Source organism: Pan paniscus, chromosome 21, assembly GCF_029289425.2.
Source record: "Pan paniscus chromosome 21, NHGRI_mPanPan1-v2.0_pri, whole genome shotgun sequence".
NCBI lineage: Eukaryota > Metazoa > Chordata > Mammalia > Primates > Hominidae > Pan > Pan paniscus.
This window is the reverse complement of record NC_073270.2, coordinates 54,413,172-54,425,816: the sequence shown is the minus strand read 5'-3', so window position 1 is coordinate 54,425,816 and position 12,645 is coordinate 54,413,172. Positions and strand designations below refer to the sequence as shown.

The 12,645-nt window shown below is 52.1% G+C and overlaps 1 protein-coding gene across 3 annotated transcripts in view; it reads left to right on the top strand.

Moving 5' to 3' along the window:
* The window catches only part of PREX1 (phosphatidylinositol-3,4,5-trisphosphate dependent Rac exchange factor 1), a 204,038-nt gene that overhangs the window by 147,646 nt on the left and 43,747 nt on the right, over window positions 1–12,645 (top strand). For all 3 annotated transcript variants that reach the window (XM_034947457.4, XM_034947458.3, XM_055104985.2), the window contains exons 12-14: window positions 1,270–1,373; window positions 1,615–1,664; window positions 4,758–4,833. In XM_034947457.4, the coding sequence (XP_034803348.1) occupies window positions 1,270–1,373; window positions 1,615–1,664; window positions 4,758–4,833 (230 nt within the window). The remainder of the gene's footprint in view (window positions 1–1,269; window positions 1,374–1,614; window positions 1,665–4,757; window positions 4,834–12,645) is intronic.

Here is a 12,645-nt window from a genome sequence, read left to right as displayed (position 1 = left end):
GGGAGTAGAATCTTTTATCTGTCCCTTCAAGAAATGTCAAGAACCATTTGGTTAAGTTTTAGTTATTCAGCAAATATTTATTGAGTGCCTATAATGTGGCAGGCACTGTTCACACCACAATGAACGGGAGGAGGACGTGCCTGTCGTCATGGAGCCGACCTTGTAGTTGGAGGGGACGATAAGATCTTTACTTGCTTATCTTTACAAAGCAAGGTAGTAAAACATGATAGGTGCTAGGGAAGGAGGGTAAAGAGTGTGGTGTTGGTATTCACTTTTGAATAGGGGAGATGGGGAAGGCCTCACCAAGAAGGTAACATTGGAACCAGGACCTGAGCCACCAGTGAGGGAGGGACCCAGGTGGGCATGATGGTTCCAGGCAGAGGGAACAGCCAGTGCAAAGTCCTCAGGCAGAGTCTAAGTGGGTTGTGCAGGGAATAGCAGGGAGGGAGTGTGGCTGCCTCAGAGTGAGGAGGGGGCGTGGTAGGAGACGAGGTCAGAGGGCACAGGGCTGATGGGAGAGTCCAGGAGGTGAGATGAGATCCTATAGAGAATTGTAGGGTCTTTGGCTTTTACTCTGAGTGAGCTATGAAGCTGTTGCTGAGCTCTGCATAGAGGAAAGACCTGCTTGGATGAACACGCTGGCAGAATCCCTCTGGCTGCCCTGTGGAGACTGTTGGGACCAAGGGTGACAGCAGGGAGCCCAGCAAAGAGGCTGCTGTGATAGTCCAGGTGGGAGGCGAAGGTGGTTCGGGCCAGTGTAGGCGTGAGGTGATTGGTATCTTGAAGGTTAGGGCCTTATAGGCATTGCTAATGGATCTGAAGCATCAAGCATGACTTTGTGGGATAGAGATGGCTCCGTAAATCTCAGCAATGTGGTCTCAGGCCCCAGCATGCTTGTCCCCACCCATCCATTGGTGATCTAGATCCAAGGACATGCTGAGCCGGAGGGGTCCCAGTGCAGGCTGGATCAGGGGCATTTCTGTGTCCCTCACCCCTGTAGAGGCCCCACCCCAAGCTGCAAGTCTCAGCAGGGTCCTGCACGTAGCAGGAGGATGGGGTATCCTCATGTGCAAAATGGGGAAGTCATAGCACCCACCTCGTGGGGTTTCAGTGAAAAAAAAGCCTGGCCAGCAGTGAAGCCTGATGCTGGTGGGTGTGACTGGGAGGGGCAGAGGGGGCGTGGCTGGCAGTGAAGGCTAATGCTGGGGGGCGTGGCCGGGAGGGGCTGAGGGGGCGTGCCCAGCGTCACAGGTCCTCCTGTCTCTCCAGTTTCCGACAAGCACCAGTTCAAGAATGAGCAGGTGATGTATCGCTTCCGCTACGACGATGGTACCTACAAGGCCCGAAGTGAGCTGGAGGACATCATGTCCAAGGTAGGGGCCCTCCACCCCTGTGACTCTGACTCAGCTGGCCTCGTTCACCTCCACCCTGGGTTCGCCTCAGAGCAGGCCTGTGCCCCTTGGCTTGTTTGCCTTCTCCACTGCCCACAACTCACCCCTGCCCCCATTACCCTGCCCTGCCCCGTCCTGGAAGCCATCTCTCCCATCAGCCTGGATTTGGAGGCTCGTGAAGGGTGTGGCCTGATCCCAGAATTCCTCCCCTTTTTTCTTTCAGGGTGTGAGGCTTTACTGCCGTCTTCACAGCCTCTACACCCCGGTGATCAAGTAAGTTACTCTTTCCAAGCTCCAATTTCACCTCTACCTCTTCTCAGCTGTGTGGCCTTGGGCTGGCAACTTAACCTCTCTGAGCTCCAGTCTCCTTCTCCATTAAATGGGGCTCGCAGTGGCACCTATCCTTTAGATTTGTCATTAGGATTAACTGAATTAAATTGTGGGAAGCACTGCAGTGTAGTGATGCAGGTGTCAGTTCTGGAGCCAGACAGACTGAGCTTGAACCTCCCTCCTAGTTAGCAGCTGTGTGACCTTGGGCAGAGTTACTTAGCCTCTCTGTGCCTCAACCGTTTCCTCTGTGAAATGGGGATAATAATGGGCTCCACCTCAGGGCCTTTGTGCCTGCTGTTCCCTTTGCTTAGGATGCCTTTCCTCTGCATACCTTCATATTCGTTCCCTCACTTCCTTCAAACGCCTCCATATTACAGGGGTCTTCCCTGCCTACCTTCATAAAGTGTCACCAACCTGGTACTTTCTGTCCTCTGTATTAGTCTGTTTTCATGCTCCTGATAAAGACATAGCCAAGACTGGGTAATTTATAAAGAAAAGGAGGTTTAATGGATTCACAGTCCCACATGGCTGGGGAGGCCTCTCAATCATGGAGGTATGTGAAAGGCACGTCTTACCTGGCAGGCAAAAGGAAAATGACAGCCAAGTGAAAGGAGTTTCCTCTTATGAAACCATCAGATCTTGTGAGACTTATTCACTACCACAAGAACAGTATGGGGGAACTGCCCCACGATTCAGTAGTTTCCCACTGGGTCCCTCCCACAGTATGTGGGAATTATGAGAGCTGCCATTCAAGATGAGATTTGGGTGGGGACACAGCCCAACGATATCAGCTCCCTTTCTTCATTTTAATTTTCTTCTTCTTTTTTTTTTTTTTTTTGAGACAGGGTCTTGCTCCGTTACCCAGGCTGGATTGCAGTGGTGCAATCACGGCTCACTGCAGTCTCAACCTCCAGGCTCAGGCAGTTCTCCCACCTGAGCCTCCCAGGTAGCTGGGACTACAGGCGTACACCACCATGCCTAGCTAATTTTTTTTTTTGAGACAGAGCCTCGTTCTGTCCCCCAAGTTGGAGTGCGGTGGCGCAATCTTGGCTTACTGCAACCTCCACCTCCCGGGTTCAAGTGATTCTCATGCCTCAGCTGCCTGAGTGGCTGGGATTACAGGTGCCTACCACCAGGCCCGGCTAATTTTTGTATTTTTAGTAGAAGTGGGGTTTCACCATGTTGGCCAGGCTGGGCTCGAACTCCTGACTTCAAGTGATCCGCCTGCCTTGGCCTCCCAAAGTGCTGGAATTACAGGCGTGAACCACTGCACCTGGCCTTTTTTTATATGTTTGGTTTTTTCTTTTTCTTTTTTTTTTTGAGACGGAGTCTCGGTCTGTTGCCCAGGCTGGAGTGCATTGGCACGATCTCGGCTCACTGCAACCTCTGCCTCCTGGATTCAAGCGATTCTCCTGCATCAGCCTCCTGAGTAGCTGGGATTACAGGCATGCACCACCATGCCTGGGTAATTTCTATATTGTTAGTAGAGATGGGGTTTCACCATGTTGGCCAGGCTGGTCTCGAACTCCTGATCTCAAGTGATCTGCCTGCCTCAGCCTCCCAGAGTGCTGGGATTACAGGTGTGAGCCACCGTGCCTGGCCTAATTGATTGAAATTTAAATTAAAATGGCTACCTATTGGAGAGCAGAGGCCTAGGAACTCAGTAAAAGCTTGTCAGTGAATGTTGAAAGATGATTAACTTCTTTTGCTTCTGTTTCTGCATCTGTTAAGTGGATATAAGAATAGCTCTCACCTCTTGGGTTGCCATGAGGATTAAATTCACGGAAGGTGCTTTGAATGGCTCCTGGCATTGTATAATGAACGCCAGAGATTGGTTATTCTTTTTACCACAAAGCTCACAGTTGTGGATGAAGGGAGAGAGGGTGACCTGATTCTTATCCCAGCTGCAGATTTTTCTGTCCCTCTGACCTGATAGCTCTTATCACCTCTCGGAAGAGTGGAGAGGAAGGACCATTTCCTAGCATTTGCTGGCCCCGTGGGATGTCAGGCCCTGGGAACCACTTTCATCTGCCATCCTGCCTCCGCCCTCCTGGGCTCCTCTGCTGCTGCTCTTGTGCAAGCCCCAGAAGGCAGGTGGGGCTCCTTGGCCAGCCTCAAAGAAGGAAGCAGCTGGGGAAGGTAGCAGACCCCCACCAACTGCACGTGGAGCCTGTTAGACCCCCCCAGTCCTAAAGCCTGAGAGAAATCCTCCAACTAGACTTTATCAGCCTTGGCATGGACTGGCCACAGAAGCGCGTTTTTGTCACAGCTTCAGAGGCTGAGAAGTTGTTGCAGTTCGGCTGCAAGGTTAGCGGAACCCATGGGATCCAGGCTCGGCAGGGATTCAGATGCTGTCACAGGCCAGGGCAGTTACCTCAGGAAAGAACCGTGAAACTCACAGGCCTCTGTGCTGCCGGCCCTGATAGACCACACCAGCCCCTTGCAGGGGCTTTCCACATTGGTTTGGTTTAAATACATCAATGTCAACCACAAAACAAAAAGGAAAAAGGAAAGGAAAGAATGGAGGGTCTCCCCTGCCACTCTGTGAGAGTCAACATGGCTCCCCAGCCTCGGCACCGGTGGCATCGTAGCCAGGATGAGTCTCTGTTGGGGGCTGCCTGGCATTGTAGGATCTTCAGCAGCATCCCCGGCCTCTACACACGGGATGGCAGCAGCACCCCTGCCGGAGCCCCTCCAGGTCTTGACAGCCAAAAATGTCTCCAGACATACCCTGAGGGCAAAATCACCCCCAGCTGAGATCTCCTGGGCTAGAGACAGAAAGTTTCCAGAGCCCTGGAGCTGCTGCCTCCTGCCTCCCACTCTGTAGGTGGAAGGAGGCCTGGTTTGGAACAGCCCTGCCCTCGGTCACACTGCAAGTGATGTGTGGAGTCTGGGCTGAGACTCGGACCCCTTCCCAATGCCTAGAGAGCCTGGAGATGCTTGACTCGTGGGCACATCCTGCAGGGAAGTCAGGACCACCGCCACCTCTGTCCTCCCCGCCCTGCCCTGCTCACTGTGCGCTCACCTTCTCCACAGAGACCGTGATTATCACCTGAAGACCTACAAGTCAGTGCTTCCCGGGAGCAAGCTGGTGGACTGGCTGCTGGCTCAGGTGAGGGCCTCCTCAGGGGTGTGTGACCAGTGTTCTGCTTTGTCCGTCAGTGTGGGGCTTTTTGTTTTGTTTAAATATTTTTTCTTATTGCTTTTAATTGTGGCAAACTGCACAGAACATAAAATTTAACATCTTGCTCTTTTTTTTTTTTTTTTTTCCTTGAGACAGAGTCTTGCTCTGGCACCCAGGATGGAGTGCAGTAGTGCAGTCTTAGCTCACTGCAACCTCCGCCTCCCAGGTTCAAGCAATTCTCCTGCCTCAGCCTCCCAAGTAGCTGGTATTACAGGCGCATGCCACCACACCCAGCTGATTTTTGTAATTTTAGTAGAGGCGGGGTTTCACCGTGTTGGCCAGGCTGGTCTCGAACTCCTGACCTTGTGATCTGCCCACCTCGGCCTCCCAAATTGCTGGGATTACAGGTGTGAGCCACCGCGCCCAGCCATCTTGATAATTTTTAAGTGGATAGTTCATTGGCATTAAATTCATTGATAATGTTGTGCAACCATCACCACTACCCATCCACAGACCTTTTAATCTTCCCAAACTGAAGTTCTGTTCCCATTCAACTCTCCACTCCCCCTCCTCCAGTCCCGATGAGCACCATTCTACTTTCTGTCTCTATGAACTTGACTACTCTGGTTACCTCATAGCAGTGGAATTGTGCAGTATTTGTCCTTTTGTGCCTGGCTCATTTTACTGAGCAGCCATCCTAAAGCCTCATCCATGTTGTGGCGTATGTTGGAATCTCCTTCCTTTTTAAGGTTGAATAATATTCCATTGATTGTGTGTTAGTCCATTTGTGCTGCTATAACAAAATACCTGAGACTGGGTAATTTATAAAGAACAGAAACTTCTCACAGTTCCGGAGGTTGGGAGTTCCAGACCAAGGTGCCGGCAGGTTCGGCGTCTGTCGAAGGCTGCCGTCTGTTTCCAAGATGCTGCCTTGCTGCTGTGTCCTCCCATGGGGAAAGGGATGGGAGGGGCAGACTCCCTGCGTCACATCAAGGGATGCCTAATGCCCTCCTGACTCAGTCCCCTCCTGATGGCCATACCTCTCAATACTGTTGCATTGGGGATCACATTTCAACATGAATTTTGGAAGGGACAAAGCATTCAAACCGTAGCAGTATGTCTATACCACATTTTGTTTATCCATTCATTCCTCAGTAGACCCAGGGGTTGCTTCCACACTAGGGCTTTCTTTCAGTTTTAAAACTGGGATGGTCTTGGGCAAACTAGGACAAGATTGTTTTATTCTGGTACCAAACTGCAACCTCTGTTTGGAGTTGGCCAAGTTATTCCTTTCAAAAAAGTTCCCAGTGGGTAGGGGTTGACCAGAAGCTTAGAAAATCTATGCGTCAGTTTTGGTGCAATATCCCGAAGGTGTTTGCTCCATTCAGGTGCCACATACAGGCCTGTTGCCTGTCTCTTCTCCTTTATTGCTCAGGATTATGGATGCTTACTCTGGATAAGGCCCCAGCAGGCATTGTGTGTTATCCTATTGGGTCCTCTAACCTACTTGCAGATGGGGAAGTGGGCCCAGAGAGGCTGAGTGCCTGGTCCAAGGGTGCACAGCTTAATAGTAGCAAAGCTGGGACTCACCCACTGTGCCTCGGTTCTGTGAATTTTTCAGCGAGTCCTCAAGAATATCTATTCATGGTTTGTAAAAAGAACACATTGGCTCCCAAAGATGAGAAGAAACCTGTGAGATAAAAATGGATAAATGTTTAAACATCTACAGAGTGCAGCTTTATGTTGGCCTCATTAATTGTTAAACATTCATAAAAACTTCATTTGAAAACAATTTGCTGCCTGGATTTTCTCATGTTGCACAAATTCCTGATACGTGCTGATAAATCACAGCCAATTTTTAAAGTGAATGTTTTTCGGCACCAAATAACTTCAAAAGAAAGTTGAGAAACATCCTTGAAAATAAGTTATCTAGCCCAAAGAGATATCAAATGTGAAATGTGGGTGCATTTTAATATGTTTGCTATGATATGGGACCCTATGTCCCGGGAGGTCTTGAAATATCTGGATTTGAATTCCAATTTGCATGTCTGTGAAGGGCAGAGCTGCTAACCATTGTACCACACTCCCCAGCCCTCCTGAGAATCACATGCAGTCAGCCCAGAACTCATGCTTTTATAGCCAGACAGACGTGGGTTCAAGTCCCAGCCTTGCTACTTCCTAGGTTAGTGACCTTGGACAAGTTGCTCAGCCTGTCCGGGCCTCAGTTGTAGAATGAAGCTAAAACTAATACCTTCTCCTTTAGATTGTTTTGAGGTTTCGATGAGATAATTGTGTAAAGTGCTTAGAATGGTGCCTGACATACAGTAATTGCTCAATAAACGTAACTATTACTATGATTCGTCATCTCTTTCACAAAAGATTCAAGGTGGCCCAAGATTACATGCAATATAGAAGACTAAAGAAATTGTGCAAGGGTTTGGGGACCACGAGACCAGTAAGACCAGGAAACAAACAGAGGTGGGGGGGTTAGCAATCTGCACAGAGTCCCGCCTTCTGAATGTGCTACAAATAGGTGACAGGGGTGCCATGTGGGAGTTTCTTTTGTGGTTTAGGTGCTTCAGTCAGAGCCCAGAGGAGCCTGGGTTTCAAGGCGCTCAGAGCTGCCCACTTCTTACTGCTGTGGATGTTTCTGGGGTCTCATATTTCCCAAGCTCCTTCGGTGCGCAGAGCTGCCTGTTGGTGTCAAAGCATAGGGGAGGCATTGCTCCCAGGGTGAATCCCACGCCTAACTCAGGGTGGGTTGGCTCACAGAGACAACAGGACGTCGGGTCTGAGAGGTATTTGGAGATGGAAGAGACGGGTTGCACTGCTGTGGGAATGGCTGGGAATCAGGGATGAGCCCTGAGATTTGGGTGCATTAGGCCGATGGAAATAGCATTTGTGGAGATGGGAAGATGGGCAAGAATGTGTGGGGAAAATGACTTTCTCCTTGGGCACGCAAGATGCCATGGGGCTTTCCAGCGGATGGGCGGGGGAGAGGGTGGGCTTTACACACACACCCAGACCTCAGGCAGCCCCCACTGCAGAGTCCGCTCCTTGTCAGCTTTTGGGTAACATTTGACACAGGTTAGAAGAGAGTGTAGGGAAGTTAGACAAGCGAGCTCATTAGCTAACTTTTTTTTTTTTAAATTATTTTTGAGCACCGCCGTGTATCAGGGGCTGTTTTTGGTTCTAGAGACACAGCAGGGAACAAGACAGACAAAAGCTCCTGTTCTCCCAGATATTACGTTCTGGTGAGGATAGGAGAGACACTTAATAAATAAGAATAAGAGGAATACATCACATGCCCGCTGGTGCTAGGTGCAATGTGGTGGAGGGAACGGTGTGGGAGCGGGGGCAGGGGATCTCCCCCTCACATGGGCGGGGTGGTGCAGTTTACACAGGGGGTCAGAGACGGCCATACTGAGGAGGGACATTTGAGCAGAGGGCTGAGGGAGGTGGGGAGCGAGCCCAGGCCACATCTGGGGAGCAGCAGCTCAGAGGCTCTTAGGCAGAGCGAGCCAGGTATGTCTGGGGAGCAGAGAGGGGGCCAGGGTGGCTGAATGGAGTGAGAGGGGAGAGGAGTGGCGAGGAAGCCGCGTGGGCGCACCATGCCAGGCTGTGTCCACTCCTGGAAGGGCCCAGACCCCTGCCCGGCTCGGAGTACAGGAGCAGTGTGTGTGGCTTCAGTTCAGACAGGCCCCCTGGCTCTGTGTGGAGACTTTAGGGATGATGCTGGCAGCAGGGAGGGCAGTAGGAGGCAACACTAGAATTCCAGGCAGGGGAGGATGCTGGCTGAGAACAGGGTGGTGGGGGTGGCAGGAGAAATGGTCAGATTCTGGATGTTTTGAAGGTGGACCTAATAGGTTGCTCATGGGTGAGTAGGGCATTGCAGGTGAGAGACAGAAAGGAGCGGAGAATGACTCCAAAGCCTTTGGCTTGAGCTGCCATTGACTGAGCTGGGATGCTATGAAAGAGGCAGGTGTGCGGGAGGCTCAGGCCTTCACCCTGGAATACTCCAGCATTTAGAGACTGGAGGAGGAGGAACCAGTAAAAGCCACTTCCAGTGTTGGTGGCTGGTGCTGGGCATGCGGGGGGCTTTTTCGTGGCCAGTGCTGGCTGAGGAGTTGTGGGCTTGGCCAGAGGCCCCTTGGAGTAGCTTGCGTCACTGTCACTCTGTCCTGAGCCCCCCAACCCCAGGCACCCGCATCTTGTTGCAAGTGGAGACAGGGAGGATGTGGAGCAAAGGCTGTAGCCGACCATGCAATGTGTCCATCCACTTCAGCAGCCTATCTGTGGCTTGGCCTGGTGTGGGGACACAGGGTGGGTAACTGGAGCTGATGCAGGAGGATGACTTCCAGGAGATGGTTGGAAAGGCAACTGGCCTTCGGCTTGGGTCAGGGAAAGGGGAGGAGGGTGTGCCCGCGTGGGTCTTTCTGTGCGGGAGAGATCTGTGACAAGGATGTGACCTCGGAGTGTGGTTACAGCCCGTCTTGATTTCAGGAGTCACCCCCACCTTGCATCTTAGCAGGAGAGTGGGAAGAGCACATAATTGTGTAGGGCGGGAGGGTATTTTTTGGACACGTCTTCATTTCTAACTCTAGGTTATTTTACCCCTTAAAATAAAATGTTGATGGAATCCCTGCTGGATCAGTTACACATGCGTTTGGCTGCACATAACAGGAAACCTGACTTATTAATAAGATATTCTTCTCTCACATAATTCATTGTCTGGAGTTTGTGGTCCTAGAGCTCAACAATGCCGTCCGTATCCAGGCATCTCCTGCCTTTCTGTTCTGCTATCCTCGTATCGTCTTATGAGTTGCCTCATAGTCACAGTGTGGCAGCCATGGCTCCAGACATCACATCTGCACAGAACTATGGCCAAAGGCTGTCCTGTTGGAGAACATTTTTTCTTTCTGTGTATTAGGGGAGGAAACTTCCTACAGTCCTCCCTTCCCCTGCATGGTCTTTTCCTTAGGTCTCATTGGCTGGAGGGGTCTGACATACACCCCTAAACCAGCCCCTGGGGAAGAGAACAGGGATTGCTGATAGTGGCTTAGAATTCCTCGGGATTCATTTCTTGTGACTTCGGGAGGGGGCTTGCTAGGCACTATTCAGACAATCAGAGTTCTTTAAACTCTGAGGATGAGGTGGGCATTGGCCCTTGGAGAGACAACTTGCACTCTCTATCAGCTCCGGAACGGCTTGGTGCATTATCTTATTTAATCCTCAGAACAACTTGAGACAAATGCAGTTGTTTCCATTTTACTGATGAAGAAACTGAGGCTTGGGTTATGTAACTTGCCGCAGGGCACACAGCCACCAGGATCCTCTATGTGTTTGTGTGTGGCAGGGGTTGTCCTGATGCCTTCATAGTCAATAACAATCATAACGCTTGGTATTAATGATCGCTGATTGAGTCTGAGCAGAGACCGCCTCTCAGGGGTGTCAGAGGCCTAGGAGAATCAAGGGCAAATCTGAGAATGAAATAAAAATATGGATGAGGAAAGGAAGCTCAGAGAGGCTAAGGGATTGCCCAAGGACGTGGCCAGGGCAGAGCGGGGCTTTGAATCGGGGGAAGCCAGCTCTGGAGTTTGCTCTCTTCATCTCTCCACTGGGTGATTTCTGGGTCTGTGTCACTTGGGCTCCAGGATGCCCCAGGCTGCGACTGTCACATGTAGGGCAGGGGGTCAGCAGGCTGAGCGGGAGAGAGCAGAGGCCAGGCCAAGGAGCCAGGTGTGGGGCGGGCACAGATCTGCATGCTCCCATGCTGGCTCTGCAGAAATGCACCTGGAATGCCCGCCATGTGGGCTCCCACGACCAGGCAGATGGCAGGTACTGATGGTAGCAGGGTTCTCAGCAGGGGCAGGGGCAGAGAGGGGTCGGGGTAGGAGAGGCGGAGGTCAGGCTGGCAGCTTGAGGTACTACTGGGAGAAGAGACGCAGGAGAAATGGGAACAGGAAACTTGGCTGCAACCCTAGGCAACTAACCTCCCCTCTCAGCCTCACTTCCCCTCTCCATGGCATGGTGGCGGGGGGTGTCCAGCTCTGAGCAGTCTCCATTGTTACTGTGTAAGCTTGAGCAACTGCCAAGTCTGTCTGTGCCTCTGTTTCCTCCTCTGTCAAGTGGGGTTAATAAGAGTGATTGTCTCCAGGTCAACCATACAGTCTGAGTGAAATCCTGCAGCTCCTTGTACATGGTGGGTCGGTGAGAGGCATCCTCGGGCATCTTTATGGGGTCTCGGAATTCATGGGTAAAGGGGCTGTCTGGGGTCCTATGTAACTCACACCTCTTTCCCCCATTACTCCGTCTCTCCACCCCACTTTGCCTCCTCCATCTTCATTCCTCAGTGGTTCTCTCCAGTGAAAAAATAACTAATCAGGAACAGCTGACATTTATCAAATGCTGCCTGTGTGCCAGGCTTTGGGCCGAGGGTCTTGCACAGAGTGTCTCATTCAATCCTCACGAGAACTTGGTGGGATGGAGACACTCTCCCCACCACTATAGACAGAGACCGAGACAGGGAGGTGAGTTCAGAATCAGTTTCCAAACTAGGTCCTCTCTTCTCCCTTCTTTCTGTCCCTCCTCCCCTCTCCCATCACATCCCTTTTCTTCCCTTCCTTCCACTTTTTGTGCCCCACCAAGTAGGAGACTTTGAATTTTGATGTGGGATGATGAGGTGAACATGGCAGGCAGTGTCCCTGCCCGCATGGAGCTTACATCCGGTGGGCAACAGACCTTAAGCAAAATGTATACGTGGGTGAGTTAATTTCCCAGATGCCTTGCAGGGTACTGAGTGTGTGTGACTGGTGAGCGTTTATTGAGAGGACGGGTGGAGGAATGTTTGGGGGGCTACTTTCAGGTAGTTAAGGATGGGACTCTCTGAGGAGGTGGTACGGCCCTGAGACCTGCAAAGCCGGGGCAGGGCATTCCAGGTGTGCAGGAAAGGACGAGTGCAAAGGCCTTGAGGTGTGCAGAGGGCACCTGGGGGTGGGCAGGCGGGTGTTGGGGTCAAGGCAGGGAAGCATGGTAGGGGAGGTTGCAGGGGTCTCGTGTGCAGCGGCTTCCTCTGGGAGAGGAGAAATTGCATCCTTCCCAGAGGGCTGCAGGGAGGTGGCAGGGCTTCCTGTTCAGGTGGCACATCGGGGCCTTCTGTATCACTGTTGACCTGAGAGTCCCTGCTGGCCTAGCTTTAGGAGCTCCAAGACCCTGTGGGGAGGCTGGGACTGTGAGCGCCTCAGAAGGCCAGGTGGCTCCAGCTGCCTGCCGGGCCTCCCATCTGCAGAGCTAGGGCCTGCCGCCATTGGGCCCTGCTGGCCTCCCCACCGCCGGCCCCTCACGGCGTGTGGGTGGCTGCTCTGGATGTGGCCTCTCATAGCCACCTCCCCTGGCAGGGTTCCCAACCCGCAGGCCCTCCAGCTACTGGCTTGGGGTCCTGTGGGAGAAATGTGTCTTTATGGAGTCAGCCAGGGCAGGCAGTGTGGTGAAATGTCAAGGCCAGAGGCTCTGCCCCAGGCCTTCTGCCCAGGGCTGAGTCCTGCTGCCTCTGAATAGCACCCCTGTCTCCTCTGGTTGGAAAATCCCCTCTGGCTGTGGATGGGAGGGGAAAGGCGGGGCCTCTCAGGGCTCCTCATTCTGGGAGGTGTTTCAGTGAGACGAGGTGGTGCCTGTGGCTGTCTCTTTGGAGTTCAAGCTCATTGACCTGGCTGCAAGCTCCTACACAATCTGGCCCCTGCTGACCACTCCTTTATTAAATCAGCAGACAGCTATTGAGCAGGGACTCTAGGTCAGCCCCGT